Consider the following 25,294-nt stretch of genomic DNA (forward strand, 5'->3'; position numbering starts at 1 on the left):
TGCAGATAAGTATGAAGGAATGGAGAAATGCAAGACAGGGAAACAGCAATATCCATATTTTATATCAATCGCTGAGCCTCTTCAGCTGTGTCATCTAAACACTGTCCATCTGAATACACCAAGCCATCTTAGCTCATCTACTGAGTGTTTAAGGAACATAAAACATTTCCCTTTTTAAATTACAATTTCATCTACAATCTTCCCAGTCTTATTGAAGATAGCCTAATTTTGATTTTAATTCCAAATATGTAAATTGAGGCTTCAGCTTGAGTATGTAAAAAATTGTGACTTTCATCACTAGAAGAGATTTGTTCAAGGATTTAGGCAGATTTACATTTTAACAACCACTTTTCAATAAAAGACTGAGAAATGCCTGTGGGATGTAAATTACACAGGCAGCAGTGAGTTCAAGAAAATGGCTCAGAGTCGTCCAGAAAAAGTTGTGTTCTTAAAGGAATCCTAGGGGAATAAGCCCAACAGGGCAGACAAGAGCATTTGTAATCAGAGGTTAAGTATAGAGCAGAGCTTCAGGTCAGTAAGTGCATGCTTCCCACTGTACTCTGGCCAGAGTTGGTCTTTTTTTCTCATATACAAATAGGGGTACGGATTTGTAATTTTCAGAAGAGTCATGCACATATGCACATGCACACAGTTGCTACACTGTGCCAACCACAAACTATTTTTAAATAATAATTTTATTACAAGGGTCAAGGACAACATTAAAGTGCTCTACCTCTCCAATCAGCTAGCAATGTCCTGGGACAGGACCCCATCTACCTTTGCATCCCTCAAAGCTCCTGTGTCTGTGTGGGCGGAGAATGTGCTCTAGAAATACTCCTTTGCTTTGAACTACATATTGTTTCCGCAGGGTGATCCTGTAAAAACTTAAATCAGGTTACGTCACTACCTGACCTAAAAGCCTCCAATTGGTTTCCCTGACGACAGTGGATTCCGACCCCACCTCCCTACCACGACCAGCAAGGTCCTGCCTGACTGGGCCCCTGCCCCTCGCCCCCAAGCACTCCTCGACCTTCACATGCCCCAGGCCACCTGGCTTTCTTTCTGTTCCTCCAATACCACAATTCTTTTCCACCTCGTGGCCTTTGCTGTTTCTTCTGACTGGAAAACCTCCCCTGAGCTCCTCCTGTGCTGGCTCCTTTTCACCCTTTAGATTTCAATTTAAATGTCACTTCCTCAGTGAGGGCCCTCCCAGACCATTCTATCCAAATCTGCATCTGCCCCTGCATAAGTTTACTTTCCATCTCATCAGCTTATTTATTTCTGTCTAGCCCATCAATCTAACATCTTGCTTATTTCTTTTTGTTACCATTGATTTTCTGACTCCTCTTACTAGAAGGTAAGTTCCCTTAAGGGCAGGGCTTCTGTCTGCTATGCTCATCATTGCCCCACTAGTTCTTCCCATCCTGGCATGTGGTAGTCTGCATGTCTTGTCCCCTTTACCACACACTCTCTTTCCTTCTGCCACGTGGCTGGCAACATCCAGAAGCTCCCCAGCAGCTGTTTCATTATCCTGGGTGCTGGAATGAGGACCTCAGATGACCCATGAGGAAAATGCAGCACAAAGGACAAATCCTTTTTGTTTTAACCCACAGAGATTTAGAGGGTTGTTTGTTATTGCAGCATAACCTAGCTCATCATGACTGATGCATCCGTCTTTCAGTGACACTGTATCGGTGCCACCTACAACTGTGTCTAGCTTAGAGCAGATTCTTAATAAATGTTTGTCAAGAGATTAGGAAATGCAAAATAGTCTATATAAGTTTCTAGACTGCTGCTTCAGTAAACAGATTATCTGGATAATTACTAGACTAAAAGTACTGAGATACTTAGAAAAAGTCATGGAAGCTTTCAGTGATGATATGGCCAAGGACATTTAGAATTGATGAACAGAGCTATTGGTAGCTCTATTGACTAACAGGTACTATAGTGTTTAAGCCAATATGTTTTACATAGTCATGCCTGAGAGAATAACAAACTTAGAAGCTGCAAAATTCTTCATATACTGTTTACGAGGTCAATGTTTGGAGGAAAACCTATCTGAGAAGCTCATGGATTTTGTACCAGGAACCAACTCATATGCGGGGTCCCTTAAGGAATCCGTCATATCTGTAGAGCAACTGAAGGCCATCTATGTATGTTTCAAGCCTTATGAATTTCTTTCAGCACTGAATCATGGAGGCAGAAGATGGTATGGATGCCTAGAGAAAGGAGAGTTCTGGGCAAGGAGAGAGGCAGTGTGCATGGTGGTTAAGGCATAGGCTCTAGAGCCAGCATGAGTGGTTTGACTCCCTGCTTATCTACTTACTGACTGAATGATCTTGGGTAAGTTACTTGACCTCTCTGTGCCTCAGCTTCTACATGTGTAAAATAGGACAAATAATAGTACCTATGGCAAAGAGGTATGGGGAGGATTAAATGCATTAACAGATAAAACACTTGGTACAGTGCCTTGCATATAGTAGGTACTCAGTAAAAGTTCATGTTTATTACTACAAGAACTGCTCCTTCCACCAAAGGATTCTAGTACCCTCAGGATGCTTATGGGCAGGAAGCAGAGTATGATCCGCATTCAGCAATACCCTATGCAAACAAGTTCCTAGACCTAAACCGTGCTGAATGTAAGAGTCTCTGCAATTTCGTTTCCTCCCGTGTAAAGTTATAAAGGAACAGGTTTCCCTGTTTACAGGCTTAAGGATCTGGATGAGGAATCTTAGAGACCAAGGCTCTATGTAGTTACCCACTCACTGATAGAGGAGAGAAGAGAAGGAATGATCTAAGGTAGTGTATCAGTTTACAAAATCCCGGCCAAACTTTGGGAGGAGAAAGAACTAATTTGCTAGTAGTAACTGTAATTTCTATGGAAATATAGCAGCTTACCTTCATTTCTAGCTCGTGGTTTGATGCAGGTAATTCCTGAAGTTTTGCTTCCAATTTGTATATAAAACTGAACGAGTCTGGGGGAAAAAATCCCAAAACACTTCAGTTTACTTACAAATAGATGAGCTCAGAAGAGATTTAGCCCTTTGTATTTTGACACATTAAAAAGTAAAACTCCTATAATTCTTAGGTACTACTTTTAAATTCGAAGGGCATATGACAAACAGAAACTACAAAGATTATATAGTAAGTTAATTCTGTAACCATTTGAAAAAGTTAATTAATATGACCATTAATTTTATTCTGGAATAATTACTGAAACAAAAGGAAACAGTTTAATTCCACTTCATTGTGACAGTCTGATATGATTTAATGAAATCACTGAAATGGGAATTCCTTTAAATTGAGATGATACTATCCTTGGAAACTCAGGAGGAAAAATCTAACATTAAAAAGTTGAATGCTGGGACCTCCCTGGTGGTGCAGTGGTTAAGAATCTGCCTGCCAATGCAGGGGACACGGGTTCAATCCCCGGTCCAGGAAGATCCCACATGCTGCGGAGCAACTAAGTCTGTGCGCCACAACTACTGAGCCTGCGCTCTACAGCCCGCGAGGCACAAGTACTGAGCCCGCGTGCCACAACTACTGAAGCCCGCGCGCCCTAGAGCCCAGGTGCCGCAAATACTGAGCCCACGCGCCGCAACTACTGAAGCCCGCGTGCTCTAGGGCCCACGTACCACAACTACTGAGCCTGCGTGCTGCTACTACTGAAGCCCGTGTGCATACAGCCCGTGTTCCGCAACAAGAGAAGCCACCACAGTGAGAAGCCCGCGCACCGCAACGAAGAGTAGCTCCTGCTCGCCACAACTAGAGAAAGCCCGCACACAGCAACGAAGACCCAATGTAGCCAACAACAACAACAAAAATTGTTAAAAAAAAAAAAAAAAAGTTGAATGCTGTATTTGTTTAGGGCCAGATAGTTACCTGTATTACTGATTTAGACTCAGATGGTTTAATTTTTCACAGCTGACATTCACTCAGTGTGATGTAAACCATGCCTCAGCCCACAGTAAACCAACCTACATGGCAGGCACACCTCTGTGACAAGGACTCAGAAGGAAGGGAAAGAGATCGAAGGCAGAAAAACTATGACACAGAACCCCAGATTTTAGTGAGAAGAAGGTCTAAAAGTTTCAAACATTTCTTTGGTTTCCTTTCTTCCAATTCTAAAATAGTTTGACTAAAAATAAAAACGCACAGTTTTATTTTAGGTGTGCTACTATTTCATTTGCCCTTAAAACTAAGCATTTATTTATTTTACCAGTAGGTGTCAGTGTAGGTATTTTAAATTTCTGGAACAGTTTTCAATAAGTGAATACAAATAAACAGATAAATGGGGGTCATGACATTTTTGGACACAGAATTTAAAGTTGAAAAAAATTCTTTGTTTCTCCTGGCATATATTAAAATTAATACCAAATAGTTTTCATAATAACACAGAACTTTAGAAAACCAAGCTGACATATATTAGACACACAGGCCTTGGTGATGACTGTACGCTGATTAATGAATTGGAGTATAAGTTTTGCAGAAACTGCCTATTTTATTATAAAGTTATGCTTTATTTTTATATATCAGAATCTATATAGAGAAACATTACTATGTAAACCCTCAATAACAGAACAGAGTGTTGTAGGTTAGAACACATGGCACGGTAAGTACTATGTTCATGGAGAAGTATACCAATTAACTATTCACCTGATATTCCTGGTGTCCAGAGGGATGGTCCTTGCTTCCCTTTTTCCGGGGCCACTGAAGTACAGAGACTTGCCATCGTTAAGTGTTCCACAGCCCGTTCCAATCTGGCCTCCGGTTATCTTGTACCACAACGGACTGAGCTTCCCCTCAAACCTATCGAACATCTCACTGTGGTTAGGGACAACAGACACACAGGTTCCTTGTGTGGCTTCCGAGAAAAGAAATACACAGGAGAGAGGTTTTGTTAAAATCATGAGACATTGGAAGTTACATTCAGTGCATGGGCAAAAGAAGCATTGCCACAGGTGTTAGGGGAAAGAAACCACATCAAAATCTGAATCTCCCAATCATCTGTCTGAAATACAGCCATCACTTCTAACATCAAAAACACTATTCTGCTCCTATAATTTTAAATTTTTAAACAGAGAGACATCAGGAACCACACATTTCCATGATTCTTGTTACTCAGAGGATTTGTGTAAACTGAGAAATAGATTTTGTCCACAACAAAATTGGTTCATTTGTTCTTTGTATTAGTGGATCAATAAGGGGAGTTAATCCCAGATTTAAAAGAAACACCCTGAAACCACGAGTGACAGCACTCTCTACAGAAGGCCTGCAACAACATATGTTTGTCTTTGGTCACGCACCAGATGAAGGGCAGAGCACTGAAAAGCTGGGAAGGATCCTTTGAAGTTCCCTCCAGGAAAAATTCTATAAAAAGATTTCGGAGCTTATAATATTTTCTCCAATTTTACTCTTTAATCTCAGCTTCCTTTTTATTTTGCTTGTAGCAACATCCAAGGGTGACTGTGGTCAGAAAATACTTCTCTTGTAAAGTTCTCTTTTGGCAGTCTTGGGTTTATCATTTCATAAGTTGATTTTTACTTTAAATGTATACAATTACATTTTGTATAAAAGCAATGTAAAAAGCACAGGCAGCCAAGTGGTTAAGAGCTCGGCTGCCAGGGTTTGAAGCCCAGCTCCAGCAGCTCCTAGCTTTGTGACCTTGGGAGAGTTACTATACCTCTCTGTGTCTCAGTTTCCTCAAGTGTAAACAGGGACAATAACAGTACTACACTATAGGGTTATTTATTGCTAGAATTAAATGAGGTGAAATAAAAACACCTACTATAGTGCCTGGCATGAAGTACGGACTCAAGCGATGTTAATTATTTTTACTATTAATAATAAATAAATATACTTTAGGAATGAAATTTGTGTTGTCATGCGTTTCCTTCTTAGGCAGTTCAAAACTACAAAATATCTCAGCACCTCATTTGCCTGGGTTACAAATTCCTACAAGTAGGACTTAAAGAAGAATAAACTCAGAATCTATTTCCTTGGAAGAAGTGACATGAAATATAGTAACTAGAGACGAATATTTTACAAACAAATCATCAGACATGTCTGCGGCCTTACCGGTATACCCCAGGTCGCAGAAACACACCCCTGAAACGCAGTCCCCATGGCCACTGCAGTAACTGGGACAAGGCTCTGATATGTACACGCCATCCAAACCAAAGGGAGGCACATTCTTCTGTGAGCTGCTCTCTTGGATCCATCGGAATCTGGTCTTACTGTTGGGAAAAACAGCACAGGTGTTTCTTGTACCAGTATCTCATAGCAAAGCACTGAAATACAGAACGTTTCAGAAAAACTCAAGAGAGATTTAGTATTTATTTGGAAGTCACATTCACTTGATTGGTCACTTCACCTTCATACGGTGTTTCTCAGATCTTTCTCAAAACTTCTTGATTTTTTTCTTCAGCATAAATATTTCAATATCAGGAAAATCAGATAAAGAAGATTCTGATGGCCAGAAACATATTATATAGGTTTTTGCTTGTACATTTTAAGAGGCTATTTGGGAATCTTTGAAACCATCAAACAGAATGGTCTTTGTTAGGACAAATGAGAGGACTCTGGCTATTTGCCATTCTCATGATTCCGGGAGGACAGAGTCCAGTTCGTACTGACAGCTCTATTCCCACCTGTTGCCTCTTCTTCTTACCTTCAAATCTCCAAGATGCTCATTCTATAAACTCTTAGCAACCAGCTGGGCTGCCAATGAACACTGGTAACTGCCAACAAACAAAAGAGGGACCTGGTCCCAGTGCTTCAAAACCCTGGAACACCAGTGGCCTGGGCTACTGCCCAGTCCTATTTTCCCCACAACAGTTGTGAGGTTGCCAAACTAAAACTTGTCCCAGTTGCTTTCTAACATTTCCAATCCCTTCAACACATCTCTTTTCTTTTCAAATATATGGAAATCCACACACATCTATAATTTCATACCAAGAAAACACCTCTTCCTTCTCAGTTCTACTAACATTAAAGAGGGAAGATGGATTAGGTTATCTGGATACCAGTTAATTCTGCTGCCAATATTTATAGACTTTTGAGTGAATTCAGTTTCTTAGTAAACAAGAATAAAAAATCTTAAAGATTAATAAAGATTGTCAAAGATAACTGTAGACAAAGGTTCCTTTTCCCCTCTATTATTGTGAAAATAATACAGCAGTATCAGAATGCATTTCTTTCTGGCTCTTCAAATAGCTTTGGTAATTTGGCAACACTGAATCATAACCCTGGCTTTTTTTCATTATTTTAAGTTACCTACTTTTAGCAAATTTGCAAATGTAACTAACGATGTTGTTTTCTAGGTTTTAACTAATGCAAGTCTTAACACATTCTTCATTGTGTCAAGAGGAAGGTGAACACATCTTTTATTTACTTTGGAAATAATTCAAAATATATTGGTCTTATTTTTTAAGGCAAAAAGACAATTGAATTGAAGATTAGAAAAACAGAGCAAAAACAGAAAGGAAAAGAAAAAACTCATGGGCTTTGGGAAAATTCCTCCCAATAAAGTTGTAACATTATTTAGCCTGTGAAGATATTTTTCCTTTCAAAGGAAATAAATGGAATTGATGAACAGCATCTTTTGCCAATTGCTCATAAGAAAATGGTAAGCCCTCTATGCCCCTTCCAGAAGATAAGCTGCATATCTATGATAAAAGAGGAAAACATACCAATTCCCTGATAGAAGTCTTCTTTAATTAGAAGTCATACTTGCCTTTTCTTTTACGTTTCTATAATATAAATAGAACCCAGAGAAACATGGATCTATGATTTCCGCCACATGGAAAGTGAAAAAAGGGGTAAGAATAATTTCTTTTCTTCACCTAGGCTCTCTCACCTGGGCAAGATGAGGGCATCTCTCTATCAACTGTTCTGTTTCATGGAAGAGGCAAGTTCAGACTGAGCCCCAGAAGCATTCAGAAAGTTGAAGAATCCCAACTGTAGGTAGAATTCTAGAAGCTTTGGTAATTCGATAGGGAGTGAAGGGTAAGTAAAGCCCTTTGACTCATCTCTGATTCTTGGGGTCCTGTAGTTGTCATTATAAAAATAAAATAATCAAGGTCTGGTCTGGCCAGAGAGATGAGGCACCCTTGTTTGTAGATTCTAAGGCTGCTATAGACCCAAGAAACAGAGTAGGCTGTTAGATACTTGAGAAGGCAAAAGACTTCAGGAGCTCAGTATTAAGGCATCCATATTTAAATAAAGTTTTAAAAAAGCAAAATGACTAATCATTTGATTAATAGGGTGTCCAGAACATGGTGAATTATAGCTGAGAGTCCTAGCTGGAAGCCCATATTTCAGAGTGAAAGGGCAAGAGATGGCACCTTTTCCTTCTTTTAATCTTTGTTAGTTGGCTTTTAGTTGGAAGGTACAAATCAAAGCAACAAAGATTTCACTGATCATGACATAAGCAAGCTTTGCTTTATCTCCATTTCTCCAAGTTATGCCTGGTTCCTGATGCCTACTGCTTTTCTGTTCTCTTAGGAGCACAAGCTTGGAAATGAGCACAAGTAATTTAGCAACCTTAGGGCTGCCTGAAGAAGAGGAAGAACTAGTAAGGAATTTACAGAAAAACATAATCATAGACCATCGGAAGAAGGGAGGAAATAAGTAGGCCGAAGTTAGCTAATAGCATGTCTAGATTCCACATAGTTAATCTTTTTTTTTTTAAATAGAGGAGATGTAGCATTAAAATGATTAATATTATGAATGTGTGTGTGCACATGTGTACATGTGCTATTCATATCTTTTCAAGGAGACACAGCAGAATGCAGAACAATGATTTCCTGCTGAGCAGCACTGAATTTATTTTGGAAAACATTTTAGAAAGGGAGGTGTCTTCAATTAGCTAATCACCTGTTGCTGGTCCTTATTCTTCATTCAACCAGCATTTACAAGTGCCTATAACATGCCAGGCGGTGCCAGGGCTGGGCACATGATGGGGAGCAGAATTCCTGCATGGTTCCTACCTTTACGATGCCCACAGTCAAATGAGAAGACACATTTAATCAAACCCCTGCACAAAGAAATGTAAACGTGCAACTCTGATAACTATCACCATTAAGAAGGACATAGAGCCAGGAGAGCATGAGTCTTGGAGGTCTTTGACCTGACAGTCAGGAAACTCTGGGAAGGTGTTATAGGACGTGATGATTGAGGAAAAGACAGAATTTAATCTTATGTAATTTAACTAGAAATAAACCAGAGTGCAATTCGACTATTCATATCATTGAACAAAACTTCCCCTTTGCCCTGCATGTTCTAGATAAGGAAGAAATAAAAGGTAAGACTCTCTCTTTGTTCTCTTCCCCAACTGCCACCTTTGTTCAAAGGATGCCTGAGTGACCAGGAGAACCAGTTTCTACCCCTCTCCCTTCCACCCCCACACTTCAGAGGGGTGTTGCATCTGTCTCTCAAACCAGGAAGGTGCATGTGCACCTGCTTGTCCTGTGATAGGTGGTGGTGGAGGAGACATTCTGCAGCATAGTAAGCAACGGTGTTTCTAGCCCTTTCCAGAGACATCGACTTCTTGCATTCTGCACAGGGAGCCTAGAGCAAGCTGAGGGGGATGCTGTGTGGTTGGGGAGACAGTCAGGAGGGATGTACCAGCACATATTTACCACCACCAGTGTCTCTCCTCTGTAGGCAAGAACCAAGAGACTTAACATGAGCACAAACTGCTCCTTTGAGAAAATCAGCTTCGAAATATTCGTCAAAGAGCAATGTTTTAGTAACTATTACAAGCATGTTGCCTTGTGGCAAAATAGGTCCAAACTTTAACAATTTTCACACTTAGAATTCTCAGCTTTCCAACACTGCATTTGGAGATATCTGAGTTTAACATATTGCAGAAGAAACAACAACAGCTCATTTACTTGGGTTGAAGTAGAAACATATTTACTATTCTGTAGCAGAGAGCTCTCCATCACAAATGCCATCTACCAGCAAGCTGGACGGTATTCAAATGAACCACGAAGCCAGATGCTAATGAACAAGATTTCTTCTTCCAAAAGCTGAGGTCCAAGAAAATATTGATAAATTGGGAGCCTCAAAATTTTGGCTCACTTTGTGATGTTAAGGACAACCTTTTTTTATTTCTCAGATGTGGCTTTACCAAGCGGGTGTTTCCACTCAGCGTCAAACAAACTGCAGTTTCAGATTCAACTTTGTATTATCTGGCTCTGGAGTATTGCACCAGAGGTGTGTTCCTTGGTTCCTGATTCTATTGGCTACTTTCACAGTGATGTCTTCCAGCATCCTGGTCTCCTAGTCACTGCAGCAAAGATGCAGCCCTTGGTGCACTCCAGCGTCATGGCATGCTGCACTTGTCTATTTGGAAGAGAGGTGGTTGGGCCACAGTTTCAGAAAAGCATGGGGAAGAGGCAGGCAGTGGTGGAGGAGAGAATTACAAGGGCTGTACTTTACATACCTAGCTTGAAATGGGCAGAAAGCAGGATGAAAGGGCTATTTAGCTGCAAACACAGATATATTCTTATGGACAGATGTCTCAAAGGATGAAGCCTAGAGGGTAGAACCAACAGCTGAGAAGAACAACAGATTAGGGAGCCACTCATAGGGAGCAGAATTATCTCAATCAAGGAAACTTTCTTATCCTGGACATTTCTCCTGGAGGAGGGAACCCTAGTAACAACAATCTTGCTAGCTTTCAGAATCCCTATGAGCCAGTGGTTGCTATGTGATTCCCATTCTTTTCTCTTTTTTTGAGTTGGGGTGTCTATTGTGTTTATCTTGTCATTGTCTCACTGTTGTATGTTGGGTAATGGGTGGGGTGGATAACTTGTTTCTTTAGGTCATAGGTCAATAGGTCAAGAGAAGCCATATCCAGGGAACTCTGACTTGATAGAAATCATGAAATCAGTGACTTAGTACCTGATGCTGTGATGAGATGAGCGTTTGGGGGTTTTGGGAGGAAAGTGAGTACATCTGCCTGGGGGAGACATGTGAGCCGTTAGGGCTAGGACAAAATATGGTAGGTTGTTACAATAATGACCCCCAATGGATCATACTAAATCTTCTTCTACAAGACTTCCCTGCACTTCTTATCAAAAAGGGGAGTCTGCTTTCTCACCCTCTGAATCTGGACTAGCCTTGTGACTTGCTTTGACCACTAGGATGTGGCAAAAAAGACAGGGTCCTGCAGCTTCTACTTTTGTTCTCTTGGAACCACCTAACTGTGGAAACTGTTATGAATACTGGGACGGATACTGGGATGAGGACCACTTAGAGAGAAAAGTCCTACTAATCCCAGACACTAACCAATCTACCAATTGAATGCAGCTACATTATAAAGCTTAGGAGAGACCAGCAGAAGAAACACCCAGCCAATTCCATAAAACCATGAGAAATAATAAACCACTGTTGTCTTAAGCCACTAAGTTTTGGAGAGGGATGTTGCATAGCAATAGGTAACTGTACAAATATTATCCTAGGCTGTACTGAGGAATATGAAAAAGGAATAAAGATGATTTTTAAAAAGTAATGTGTCTACGCATTCCTGATCTTTTTGCCTTCCACTGGTTAAGAGATGACATGGTCTGGAATAGCTGCCTTGGATCCAGAGATAGAAGTTGTGTGTTCAGAATGGCAGAGACACCCTGTAAACTCTGAAGTCCTCACCTGTGGACCACTATGCAAGAAAGAATGGATTTCTAACTTGTTTAAGTCTTGTTAAGCATCTGTATTTGTTTCTCTGTTATAGTAGCTGGGCCTGTATCCTAACTAAAGCAGAATGCAAGTCAAATTATCAAATTTCACTAAAGAAGGTCAACTCATCCACTCTGCCACATACACATCAAATCATTTGAGTCCCTCTTTGATACATAACGAAGTACACTGGCATGTAAAGACAAAAAAATTACTTATAACTTGACTTGGATCCACTGACTGATAAACCATTTCTTGGAACAGCTGGCACTTAAACATTATGTTCCAAAGTTTAGTAGATTACCACACAAACTTATACATCCTGACCATACAAGTTTCTTACCCATTTGGGAAGTCTATGTACCAAAGTCTAAGGTGTAATTTTTGGAGGTATGCACATCTAAGTACTGAGGGAGGCAGATGAACACAAGCAGCATATCCAGCTAGATGCAAATTTGGTCATCAACTAGGTGAAAGATTATAGACAGAATGGTCTCCACAAACATTAGAAGTAAGCCACTCCTATAGATTTTCTAGCTTTTATCACTGTATCAGTCAGGATGAGATAGGTTGCCAGCCTAACACGCAGCCCCTAATCTCAGCGGCTTAACCCAACAAAAGTTTATTTTTTGCTTATGCTATAATGTCCAGTATAGGTTGTAAGAAAGTCTGTTGATTGTAGACACTCAAGGACCCAGACTGATGTAAGCTTCATCTCAAAAGAGGCTTTCATGAAGCAGAGAAGATAGCAAAATGCACCTGAACTCTGAAAGTCATATGTTTAATTTCCACTCACATTTCATTAGGCAACGCCAAACTTTATTCTTTATATAAATCTATTCATTTATTTATCTATTTATTTATTTATTTTTGGCTGCACTGGGTCTTCGTTGCTGTGCGCGAGCTTTTTCCCTGGTTGCGGCGAGCGGGGGCTACTCTTCGTTGTGACGCACGGGCTTCTCATCGCGGTGGCTTCCCTTGTTGTGGAGTACGGGCTCTAGGCGCACGGGCTTCAGTAGCTGCGGCACGCAGGCTCAGTAGTTGTGGCTCGTGGGCTTAGTTGCTCCATGGCATGTGGGATCTTCCCAGACCAGGGCTCAAACCCGTGTCCCCTGCATTGGCAGGCAGATTCTTAACCACTGCGCCACCAAGGAAGTCCTGGCAATGCCAAACTTTAAAGGGTGTGGGGAAAGTATAATCCTACCATATTCCAGGAAGGAAGTAAGCTGGAAATATTGATGAATGGCACTAATGAGTATATCAACCATATATTAATTTACATCACCAGCAGTGCCAGTAGTCTTCTTATACCATCTAAGCTCTGCACAGAAATGCTTTGACTGAGTCACAATTGAATGTTATGTTCTAGGATTCAATTAAGAAGTGTCTACTTGAAGAATGCTTCATCTTTTGAAAAATTACAGAGTTAAAACACTGATTTTCATGTTACCTACTCTACCTGACACAAAGATACATATACGTACTATAAAGGTATTCTAGAATACTGAATGTAGAAATATATGATATATATATCTGATATATATTATCAGAATACATGCATTTTCTTTCTTTTTACCCAACAGTGAGAACCAAATGACCCTATCCCCTGACCTCCCACACTATGTCCTAGCTGCCAGGAAGCTAAGAGTTAAATTTGTTGCCCTATTACTGAAACCAATTTGCTTCAAGTTCTTGATCCATTTATCTCATTCTTCTGTCAATTGATTTTAAATCTTTTCCCCTATTGATTTAATTATTTATCTTAATGGTCATTTAAAGGGATCTTTTATATTGTAAGATATCTCAAATTGTCTATTTAAGGAGGCATTACATTATCACAAATCTCTATATAGTGAAAGTCTGATACGATAATGCCTTATAACTCCCTTAGCTTCTAAACATCTTTTGTTCAGGGCTGTAATCCAGTGCCCAGAACAGAACTTGGCACAGGTAGGTGGCTCAATAAATATTTGTTGAATGAATGAATGGATAAGCGAGCGAGTGAACTTTTTCACAAGTATGAGCGTCATTTCCTCAAGAGTCCTTACAGCTAGAGTTTATGAATTCTCTTAGGTTATTGAGATAAATGAGATGAAGATACTGAGATAAATATATGCTCCTCAGAAATGGCAACTATGGCACATAATAAGAATGGTCACTTTACCTGGATGCAAGAGACCTTGGAATAACAATGGTGATTCTCGTCCATTCTTCAAAGTCCCCTGTGTGATACAGGGTGGGCTCACTCAGTTCTCTGGAGTTTCCTTCACATCCTTTGCCTGCAGAAGCTGGGTAACAGCCTTCTTTCACCAGAAACCAGGACATCCCAGCATCATGAGAGTACTGAAGAAGAACTGGGGCAGCGCTGCTGAATTGATTGGCACACCCAATGTTTAGCTGTTAAAAGGAAAGACAAAATTATACAAGCTTTTGGTTTCAAGTCATCATTTAACAAATTAGGTGCTACAGCCATCAGGGCTCTTTCTACTGAGTTTGCACTAAATTTACAATGATAAGACGTGGGCAACTCAATTCCAACCAAGACCCTTTCAAAGGTTCTGGAAATCTCTGTATAGGCAAGCAATAGGGGATTTTCAATAGAAAGCGGGACCAGTTGCCCATTTTGTGGATTTCTTGAGATTATAGAAGCGAAGAGAGAAGCACAGATGGGACTGGAGTCTTGGACAAAAGATAGGAAGCCAAGAAACTGCTTTTTTTTGCTTTCCCAGACAGAGGGTATAAACAGAGGGAAGCAGATGATAAAGGGCTGTCCTCTTCAGAACATGAAGGTTACTGAAGCTGTCCTCTGCTTTCAGTGGAACAAGCAATTTTACTCTGGTTTCTTACAAAAGCTCAGTAAGAAATCATTCTCAGCTTAGATGAAAGAGCTAAGTTCTTGTCACAGCATCAAATAAGCAATGTAATCCAGAAATAAAACTATTACTCTTCTGTGTACTTGTGTAGATGATTGTCATCACAGGATTAACAATATTCTAAAAAAAATTATAAAAACATGCAACCTAAATCCCAATGCCCTAGCACAACCATTTTTATTCTTGTTTTCTCTTCTAAACTTTATAAGAAGCATATCAATACCCAGAAGTAGTATTACTGAATCAAAATGCAGAAACACTTTGAATTTCCTATTTATATGTGTTCATTTTTAATCACCTGGGTTCAAATGAAATAGTTTTACACAGCACTCAATATTATTATAATTTTAGACAGTTTCTTTCTAAATTAATAAATATATAAATGATTGTATTACTGTTTTAGATTATATATATATATATATTTTTTTTTTTTCTTTTTTTGCGGTACACGGGCCTCTCACTGCTGTGGCCTCTCCTGTTGCGGAGCACAGGCTCCGGACGCGCAGGCTCAGCGGCCATGGCTCACGGGCCTAGCCACTCCGTGGCATGTGGGATCTTCCCGGACCGGGGCACGAACCCGTGTCCCCTGCATCGGCAGGCGGACTCTCAACCACTGCGCCACCAGGGAAGCCCCTAGTTTATATTTTTGGATAATTGTAAATGTCAGACTCTTTTCCTGGTATTTAATTACATGCTATCTTATATAAATGATCTATTCATATCTTATTTCATTTGTTGGTTGGTGCCACCATAGAATTTTATTGTAAAGACTTTATAACTAAGAATAGTCAAATTTTAAAGAAAAAAATTGAAGAACTCAAAAGAACATAATCATGACCAAAAAATAAAGGACGCAGGAAAGGTAGGCCCATAGGCAAATAACATTGGGTCAGAGTTCAAGGGCCAACCAGCTCATCTTTGTGACTATAAGGTAGCTTGAGCCAGTCTTTCAAAAAAGGAAGACTCCATATTTTCCTTAATTCCATGCTCAGAGCTAGAAAGCGTCTCTCAGAAGGATTTAAAAATGTGGCCAATGGCAATTTTATTGTGATTCATTTCTCCAAGTTTACATAGTTAAATGTCAAGAAAATAAAGACTTGACCCTCTCAGATGCCTGATTACCTTTTGTAACACAAACCCTTTTATTATATTACCAGTTAGTAAGCACAGCCTTCGGTTGGCACGTGGTGACAGCATTCGCACTGGGCACACATAGTTATTTAGCTTTTTGTCTTAGACTTATTATCACTGCCACTGTTTCTAAAGTAAGCAAGTCGATGGAACTTTCAGTTCTGTGACATCTTTGTGATTTTTTTTTTTAATTGACCTGCCTCTTAACTGTTGATGTCTTCTAGAATGCAGTTCTTGGTTTTCTTATCTTTTTACTTCATACTTGCGTCCTAATCTCATTCACAATCATAATTTCAGATTCCTTCTCAATCCCTATGACTCCCAGATATGGTCGCTCTCAGGTTCTCTGCACAATGTACATAACTACTTCCTGTACATCTGCCCTTCAGCAATCCACAGGCATCCCTAAATCCTATATTTGCAATTTCAGTGACTGGAGGTAGAAATGTGGGAGTCATTCTAGAATCCATTTTATCACCCAATAGGTCACCCAAACCTGTAGACTACTCACCTTTAACATCTTTCAGACCCATCCATTTATCTCATAATCCCAGGCTTCACCTTAATCTGGCCTCCTCATTTCTTACTTTGATGACTGCTCTAGCATCCTCACTTTACTCAACATATGCCCGACAATCTGAGTACTTCTCTCTGCCTCCTCTGCTATCCCACAGGTCCAAGTTCCCATCATCTATTATTGGGATCACCACAATAGTTGCCCAGCCAGTCTTTCTATCTCTGCCTTTGACTCTGCCAGTGTACTCGCAACACAGTCACTGGAGTGATTCTTTTTTATTTTTTTTGCGGTACACAGGCCTCTCACTGTTGTGGCCTCTCCTGTTGCGGAGCACAAGTTCCGGACGCGCAGTCTCAGCGGCCATGGCTCACGGGCCCAGCCGGTCCGCGGCATGTGGGATCTTCCCGGACCGGGGCTCGAACCCGTGTCCCCTGCATTGGCAGGCGGACTCTCAACCACTGCGCCACCAGGGAAGCCCTGGAGTGATTCTTTAAAAGCCTAAGTCAGAGTATGTCACTCTTCTGCTAGCCATTTTATTTAGAGCAGAAGTCAAAGTCTGATCTTATTTTTTTCTACCTGTCTCCCCTTCCTCACTTTGCTCTAGTCACAGTGGCATCCTTCTGGTTTCTTGAACTTTTCCAAGCACACTCCTACTTCAAGGCTTTTGTCGTTTTTGTTCTCTGTGCCTGGAGTGCTCGCTGCATGACTCCCTCCTTCACTTTTCACAGGTCTCAGATTAAAACTTATTTTATTAGTGAGGCTAACTTGACAACCTTTTACAAAATAGTAATTATCCTACACCACCCTAGTCAAACTCTCTATTCCTAGTTATTCTCATAGCCTAGAACTGAGCCCGGAACATAGTAGATGCTTTACAAATATTTGCTGAATAAATGAATGAATGTACTTGTTGATTCCAGTTTCCCCTCCTGTTAAGTCAACAGAATGATCTTTCTAAAACACAGGTCTGATTTTTACATTCAATGTATTAAACATCTTCCATGACTCATCGCTCTTGGGTTAATATCCAAGTGACTTAGAGTATCATATAAAGCCCTTTAGGACAAACCTTATCTCTTATTTCTGTGGCAAATACTCCAAACTCCTTAAATTTCTGACATTTCCATTCTCACTTGCACTTTCATGTATTTTCACATATTTGCACATTCTGTTCCCTCTAACTAGAATCCCCCCACCCTCTCCACTTTTCAACTGGCTAAGTCTCTGTATTTCCAGAAACTTCCAATTTCAACTCATCCATCCATCCATCCATTTATTCAACCAGCAGATAATTTTGGAGCACCTGCCACATGCCAGGAACTATGTCAGGTACTCCTATAGTATCAGAGGCGCTCTCTACCACAGCACTCCAGCGACTGTAATGCAACTGTTCACTTTTCTGGCTCACTTGCTAGTTTCTGAGCTCCTTAAGGGCTTGGGCTATATTTCTCATCTCTCTATTCCTAGAGCTTAGTGTTGACACATGGCAGGCAGTCACAAAAACTTTACCAGCACCGTGCCTTTTGTAAAAATAACACCAAGTTCTTATTACAGATCCCAAATATACATTAATTATCAATCCCCAAATCACTCATATTACATATCTATTATCAACTGATAGCCACAAATCAACAGTTTTCTGCTGGTGTGATTCGAGAATTGAGACTTTTCTTAGGCATTATGCATTGTTGCTGGTTGTTTAAGTACTTGAAACATTTAGTAATGTTTTCTCTATTTAGATTTCTAAACTTCAGAATACCACCTTGCAGAGTTCAACACCTACACACTATCATGATTTTGTGACTAATTAATTAGAAAACGTGCAAGATGAGAAAGAGCGTATTATTCTGGCAATGTATTTGCTACTGGTGTTATTTTGTTCCCATTTTAGGCAATACCAACAAATTAATATAGAGTCATATACTGTTATGAGTGTTCTTTCCATGGCAATTTAGCATCAAAATCTAAACAGAGAAGGACAACATTTCACTAATCATTTTATTTATGACTGACTTGTTTACAGACCTCTGGAAATTATATTTGAAGAGCTTCCTGTAAACATCTGATCTCTTTAATAATTCCATTTGTAACTTATTTAGCATCTGCATCCTGCCATTATGCAAGGACCATGTAGTTGTGCCGGCTCATTGAAACTGCATTACTTTCAACCCCAGAATTCACCAATGGGATTTTATTATAAACACAATGAAATTTTGATTAGGGTTCTGAAAAAAGAGCTTGTCAAAGTAAATACTTGTTATACATATTGACATGTTATCACAGCACAGAAAACAAGCAGCTTTTAAGAGAACAATGAAAATTAAAGTAAAAATTCACTCAATCAAAGGAAGAGAAATTGTTTGAAAACCCCACAGTAAAAACATAATATTACTCATGAGTCCAAAAAGCACTAGTAAGCTGAAAAGGAGAACTTTTCCATTACCATTCAGAAGCGTGGGATTTATTAAGTCACAATCAGATTGAAATCCTCAAAGTCATCTTTCTTTTTAATTCTGGTAGAGTTCCATGAGCCCTTAAAGAAATACAATGACATAGCCACAACTCCTGGGGCTCATTAAAAACTGACAAGCTGTTTCCCTTATGGGTAGAGCTAAAAAGCTTTGCCATTCTAAGATTGTTGGCAACTTTGTTCAGATGAGTCCCTACTTTACTAGAATATGAATATTTTGTGTTCTTTGTGAATTTCATTTATAAATCTGGAAGATGGCTGCTCCTTAACCTGCAAGAAGTTTGTGCATAAATACCTTAAACTGCAGCACATATCCAGGCTTCAGCGTCAAATCTCGAGTTACTGCAAATCGATCCCCATCTGATTTTCCAAACACCATGGCTGATGGCGTGGCAGAGCAGAAAGTTTCATTTTTAACCATTCCTTCGTTAGCCAACATCAACCACACACTCATTTGATTCATAGGGTAATCAAAAGCCGGCTTCTCATAAAAGTTCTAATAGGAACAACACAAACAACACAGAAAGGCAATTTGGTAGCTTTGAAAACAAGAAAGGAATTTTCAGTTCATGACATGCAGGGCCATGTACTATTTGTATTTCTAGGAAAATACAGCAGACTCTCTAAATTAACTTTTTTTTTGTTTTTTAAACTGCCATGAACTTTTTCTCCTGATTATTTAACAACTGAATATATTTTGCCACTGTGTATCTAATCATTTCATAAACACACTAATAATATTTAATGACTTGGCCAAACTTTCTAGTCTTGTTTTTTGTTTTGTTTTGTTTTTTTAACATCAAAATAATCTATGAACTAGTAGCATAGAGAGGTAAAAAAGTTAAGTGCAAACACAGAAAACTAAACTACATGTTCAAGTGTCAAGCACTAAATCTTTGGGGGAGTGAGTAGTTATTTGATCCCATCCTCTTTTACCATTCTATGTCTTCTTGGAGTTCAGACATAATGAGAAGTACCTGGGGTAAAGTTGGGTTGACAACTGGGATGATTTGTTTTTGCTTCTCGGACAGAATGATGATGTCATCGACTGCCCACTGGTCATAGCCCTCCCCTGAGAACACAGGCTGCCACCAGCGGAAACTGGTGCAAGGGGTCTTGGCAGCAGCTGGCAGCTCCAGATAGACAAATCTGCATAAAAGCAAATCATTTAGCGTTGGGAAAGGAAAAGCTGTGTTTTTCTTAGCAGCTGTTAAAATAACACGAGTAGCAACAAGAGAAAGTTATGTTTTGTTTGATCTCTTGGTATTTTTGTAAAGTTTCTAAGTTTAGACAGATAAGACAAGAGGTTGAAAGTTGTAAGCAAGTTTAGTCCTGATCCTGGTTTTTCCGTTTGGAATTGTATCTTTCGGAGGCAAATATTTCAACTGCGTTTGATTCATTGAACAGTGTCTTTTGACTACTATGACAATGGCCATAATATTTTAAAGAAACCCTTAAGAAAAAGCTGTTCCTTTGTATGTTATTGCATTAAAATAGCATTACAATTTTTTCAAGGCAGTTCTTACTTATTGGAGGAAAACATAAATAAGCATTAAAAATGAAACATAAATCACCCATAAGCTACCACATGGGGTTGGCCTCTGTTAACAATTTGATGTATATCATTAAAGCATGTAATATTTTACATAGGTGAGATATATGTATGATTCGGTATCTTACAGTTTAAAACTTAACATTATATCATAAGCACATTCTCATGTCAATAAAGTAAGTTCTTAAGATCATTTTACCGTTTATATAATTTTTCATCACACAGATGTGCTAGTATTTATTTCACTTTTCCTTATTATAAATAATTCTGTGATGAAAAATCTTTATGTATAAAGCTTTATGTATACCTCAGTTTATTTATTTAGGGAAGATTCTTAGAAATGGAATTACCAGGTCAAATAAACTGGTCACATTTAAGGCTCTGGATTTTTCCAAATTCCTTTCTGGGAGGGTCATGATGGTTTGCGGGATGACATGAGAGGACCTGTCTTGCTGCTCCATGTGGAGAGAGCACTTGGTGTTGTCATTAAAAAATGACCACTTGACTGTTGAAAAATGGTATCTTTTTTATTGCCACAGAGGTTGGATATTAATCATATTTTATTAAACATATGTCTCCCCTGTTGTGTAACATCTACTCATTCCTTTTACCCATTTTTCTATTGGGATCTTAGTGTTTTTCTTGATAATTTGTATAAGCTCTTTACAGGAACACTAATCCTCTATTTCTTGTATTTGTTGCATATATTTTCTCAGTTTGCTTTCCTTCTTTTCATTTTTTTTCTGTTTTCTTTGAAATATATGTGTTACATGTGTATGTAGTTTTACATCTGTATGTAGTATATTTCTGTGTAAGCAGTCCTTTTCTTTGTTAATTCTTGCGTTGAACTTATGTTTAGAAAGTTCAGGTCTTTTTCCAAGATCAGATAGCAACCTAAGTGTTTAAATCTTTAACCAGTCTTTAACAGTTTTTGCTGATGTAAGGTGATAATCTAAATAGGTACTTTTCCCCAAGAGCCTACCCATTTATTTCTAACACCATTTGATTGAATAACCATTTCTTTATCATTGATAGTTGATGTGTCTTTTTTTCACATATGTTTGTACAGATATCTGAGTCAATTTCTGGGTCATCTATTTGGCTTGATTGTTCTATCCATGCACTGGTATCATTCCACTTTAATACTGTAGCTTATACAATATGTTTTAATATTGTGCAGGGCATCCCTCTATATTTTGTCAAAAGTTTAAACTATTTTTGCCAGTTTATATTTCCAGATATAAAGCTCCCCCCCAAAACATGCCACTAAGATTTTGACTGGAATAGCATTAAATGTAAATTAAGAGATTTCTTCATATCACAATGTTCAGTTTTCCTATCCAGGGATGCTGTATTATTTTCCATTTATTTGTTTTCTTTTATATCTCTGAAGGAAGTTTTGAAGTTTTATTATTTCCTTTACAGAGATTCTCAGTATTGTTTCTTAAACTTATATTTATTTATGTATTTGCCATCATGGGGTCTTCTTCTGATATCTTCCAATTCAGAATTTCTTAACCAGTTTAGTGTCATAGAACTCTTTGAGAACGTGATGAAATAGCCCCTAAAGAAAAACTCCCTTAAATAAAAATGGAATATCTCTGGAATTTGAAAAAGCTAGTGAATTTTTGTTTGTCTATATAGTACTCTAGTTGCTTTACTGAATTCTCAGTAATTTCCAGATGGACAATGCTATTACTTGGAAAAAATAATTTCAATAGTTTCAAACTGTTGTTTAAACCAGTTTGGCCCCATTATCAATTCCCCTTCTACTGTATGGGGGGAATCTCACCAGGCTCCATCTCCCACCCACCATCCCTGACTCTCTCCTTGGATGTTATGACTCTTGTTAGACCTAGTTGCCTCTTCTCTGGTTTCCACCTCTCCCCCGTGTGCCTTAGAAGAAATGCTTTGGGTTGGTCTGTCTGCATATCTAATTGTGTTATATTATGGAGAGTTATGTCACCTTGAAATAACTCAATGTTTTAAAACAACGAACTTATGAACCTTCAATCTACAAAATAGCTCTATTGTAAGTATTATATCTAAAATATATTCAATTTGTAAGAATTGGATCTACATATTTTTCAATAATTTTTTTCCAATAAAATAAGGTTCAGTTGTAAAATGCAAAACAGGGATATTAGTATGGTAAGGCCTAATAATAATCAAGGAGATAATAATTATTATCGCACTGGAAGGAGATTGGGGCTGGTTACCTGGGTTTGCTGAAGTCTGAGAAGTACATCTCCGCCAGCAGGTGCCACTGGATGCCCCCATTGTTGCTGTACTGGAGAAGGATGCCCTCCTCTCTGCTGTCGGGCTTGTTGCACGCAGCACTCTCTCCACCGATCTGTATGTAGAACTGGACAAAGTCCACCCAGGAAGTATCCAGATCCCAGCTCACCAACCGTCTTTTTCCAGCCTTTCGGAAGAACAGAAAAATCACAGATTCAATTATCTGGGAGCAATTAGTTGTTTCCGTTTCAAATTCATATGAGCATCCTAGCACTATGTGGAGATGATCTTATTCTCATTTATTGTTGAGAGGAGCAGGTTATGCCATTTAACTGCTCCTGGATCCATTCTATTAGTCTCTACATCACTGACTCCCAGATTCGGTTATGAGATCCTTGAGAACTGCTAATTCCACCAAAGGGTACTGAAAAGTCTTTAATAATAAAGCAAAATTCATTTTAATGAAAACACTCCCAGCATTCGCTTTGGAAATCTCCTCTAGGCAGAGTCATGGAGAAGAAAGACCACATACATACTTTGAAATCAGCTGGAGCTGGGTTTGAATCTCAGCCCATGATTCATGCTGTTCACTAGCTGTGTGACCTTTCTGAGCTTTTATTTTCCTCAAAGTTATAACATGGGTAATAATACCTTCCTTACAGGGTGTTGTGACAATTAGATGAAATAATATGTTACATAACTTGCCTAGCACACGGCATCTCTTCCTGAGGGGACAATCTCTTAATAGATATGCCCCAGCTCTCCTCCTCCCTGGGAATTGAGGTAAAACAGGCAAGACACAAACTTCTTGACAAAAAGAGAGTACTGAAGTCTCTCGGGCTCCCAGTCAGTCTATCTCTTGGAAATAGAGAGGGTGGGAGGGATCATTAAATAAGTTTTTGCAACCATTAAATGGTCTCTTTGTGTCTTAAAAATGTTAAAAACTTCCTCAAATCCAGCAACTTGCTTCTTTTGCTTAGTGCATCCCCTGCCTGTCACAGTTCTGTTGTGAGGTATGAGATACAAATTGACAAGGTTTGTCATCATTTCTGTTGTCTCTAAACGGTTTCATGCTAACAGGATTGAAAAAAAGTTTGCTGATAAGATTCTTTCACCCAAACTGATTCTGCCAAAGCTAATCCATGGACTGCACTGAGTGGTCTTAGAGAGTTTCCGAGGAGTTCAATTAATATTTGGGAAGAAAACCTGAGACAGAATACACAGTATAGAGAAAAGCACCCCTCACACTTATAATTTAAACCCTACTCTAATCCACTAAGTTAATTAAGAAAGGGTTTCAGTTATTAGAAGTCACAGGGGAAATACTTGGGGATAATTACAGGAGTACACTGTTACTGATAAATCTAAAGCCAATTAAGAGATTCCAAAATAGACAAGGGTGCCAGCAAAAAGAGCACTGAGGTCAATCCTGAGACAGAAACTCATTTTTTGGAACTCTCAATTTTATGTATGTATTAGAAGAAATCTTAAAATATGCATTTTCAACGTGTTAGATGTGCTTTTCATTTTTCTTGCTGTTGATTTGAAATAGTGTTAAGTGGAAACAACTCAGAGATTATTATAATCTGACCTAGAATTTTCGTGCCTCAGGATCAGTACAGGAAGAATGAATTTGAGAAGAACCTAGCTGGTTAATTCCCACCCAGCAAACTTCTATGAAAACCCTGGCATGTGGAAAAGAGCCAGAACGGTAAAGATCTAAGGTGAGGAGAATGATAAAAATCCAACTATCACAATTAAATGGTTGGAATGATTGGTCAATTGAGAAATTCACAGTACAGTGTTGTTCTTCCAGAAGACTATGGTGTTGCTTTATAGAGATTTTCAGAGTGTTTTGTGGGATTTTTTTTTTTTTTTTTTGTGGTACGCCGGCCTCTCACTGTTGTGGCCTCTCCCGTTGCGGAGCACAGGCTCAGCGGCCATGGCTCATGGGCCTAGCCGCTCCGCGGCATGTGGGATCTTCCCGGACCGGGGCACGAACCCGCGTGCCCTGCATCGGCAGGTGGACTCTCAACCACTGCACCACCAGGGAAGCCCTGTGGGATTTTTTAAAAATGAAAAATATCATACAAATGCTTGGTTTGGCACTGAAGATGTTTTTTCCTAGAGAGTAGTACAAGTCATTTTCTTTTGTTTGGTGACCTGAAATGCTGAACATTGTTTTAAAGGGGGAAAAGAGAGAAAAAGGAAATGGCTCAGGGCAAACTATTTTGTCAGAATTTAGAATCAGATGTTAACACACGGTTTGCAGTTTTTCTACTATACTATGATCAATGTATTTATGTATATGTGTAGATATATATAAACATGTAATATGCATATACATGTGTTGGAGTAATAGATTAAGGACCTCCTCATTCCTAGAGTGTGGAAAATACCCTCCAATTTCCCCCAGCATTCTAGGTTAAAATGTCTTCAGTGTTTAGATAAAATAATACAGAATTTAAAGGTAACGCCTACAGAATCTAGAGCCTTTATAACAAAACCTCTAAAATGCTTTATAAAAACTTTACCTTTTGACTTCCATTAAAATCTTCTTTAATCAACATGCCAGTAGAATAAAAGTCTACTATATTTATTTGAAAATAACCATTTCTTTATAACTTTCTGTTGTTTTCCAATTTTCTTTCATCCATTCATTGATTTCTTTCTTCAGCAAATAATTACCGGTTGCCAGTTATACCAAGCTCAATACCACGTGTTATAAAAACAAACTTGAAAGGAGAGTCCACAGATAACGTACGTGCAGGGAGAGTAATAACTTAGGGCTGCAGACCAAGTTCTATCCCTTGTTAAATCCCATTTGG

The 25,294-nt window shown here is 39.0% G+C and overlaps 1 protein-coding gene across 1 annotated transcript in view; it reads right to left on the reverse strand.

The window, feature by feature from the left end:
• The window catches only part of RELN (reelin), a 517,734-nt gene that overhangs the window by 89,039 nt on the left and 403,401 nt on the right, over positions 1-25,294 (reverse strand). The window contains exons 25-31 of the mRNA XM_027123841.1: positions 22,448-22,653; positions 19,654-19,825; positions 18,972-19,172; positions 13,850-14,082; positions 6,079-6,236; positions 4,657-4,864; positions 2,899-2,975 (exon numbers count right to left, since the gene is read on the reverse strand). Of these exons, the coding sequence (XP_026979642.1) occupies positions 2,899-2,975; positions 4,657-4,864; positions 6,079-6,236; positions 13,850-14,082; positions 18,972-19,172; positions 19,654-19,825; positions 22,448-22,653 (1,255 nt within the window). The remainder of the gene's footprint in view (positions 1-2,898; positions 2,976-4,656; positions 4,865-6,078; positions 6,237-13,849; positions 14,083-18,971; positions 19,173-19,653; positions 19,826-22,447; positions 22,654-25,294) is intronic.

This window comes from Aethalodelphis obliquidens, unplaced genomic scaffold, assembly GCF_003676395.1.
Source record: "Aethalodelphis obliquidens isolate GAN/ISIS:26980383/991018 unplaced genomic scaffold, ASM367639v1 scaffold27, whole genome shotgun sequence".
Lineage (NCBI taxonomy): Eukaryota > Metazoa > Chordata > Mammalia > Artiodactyla > Delphinidae > Aethalodelphis > Aethalodelphis obliquidens.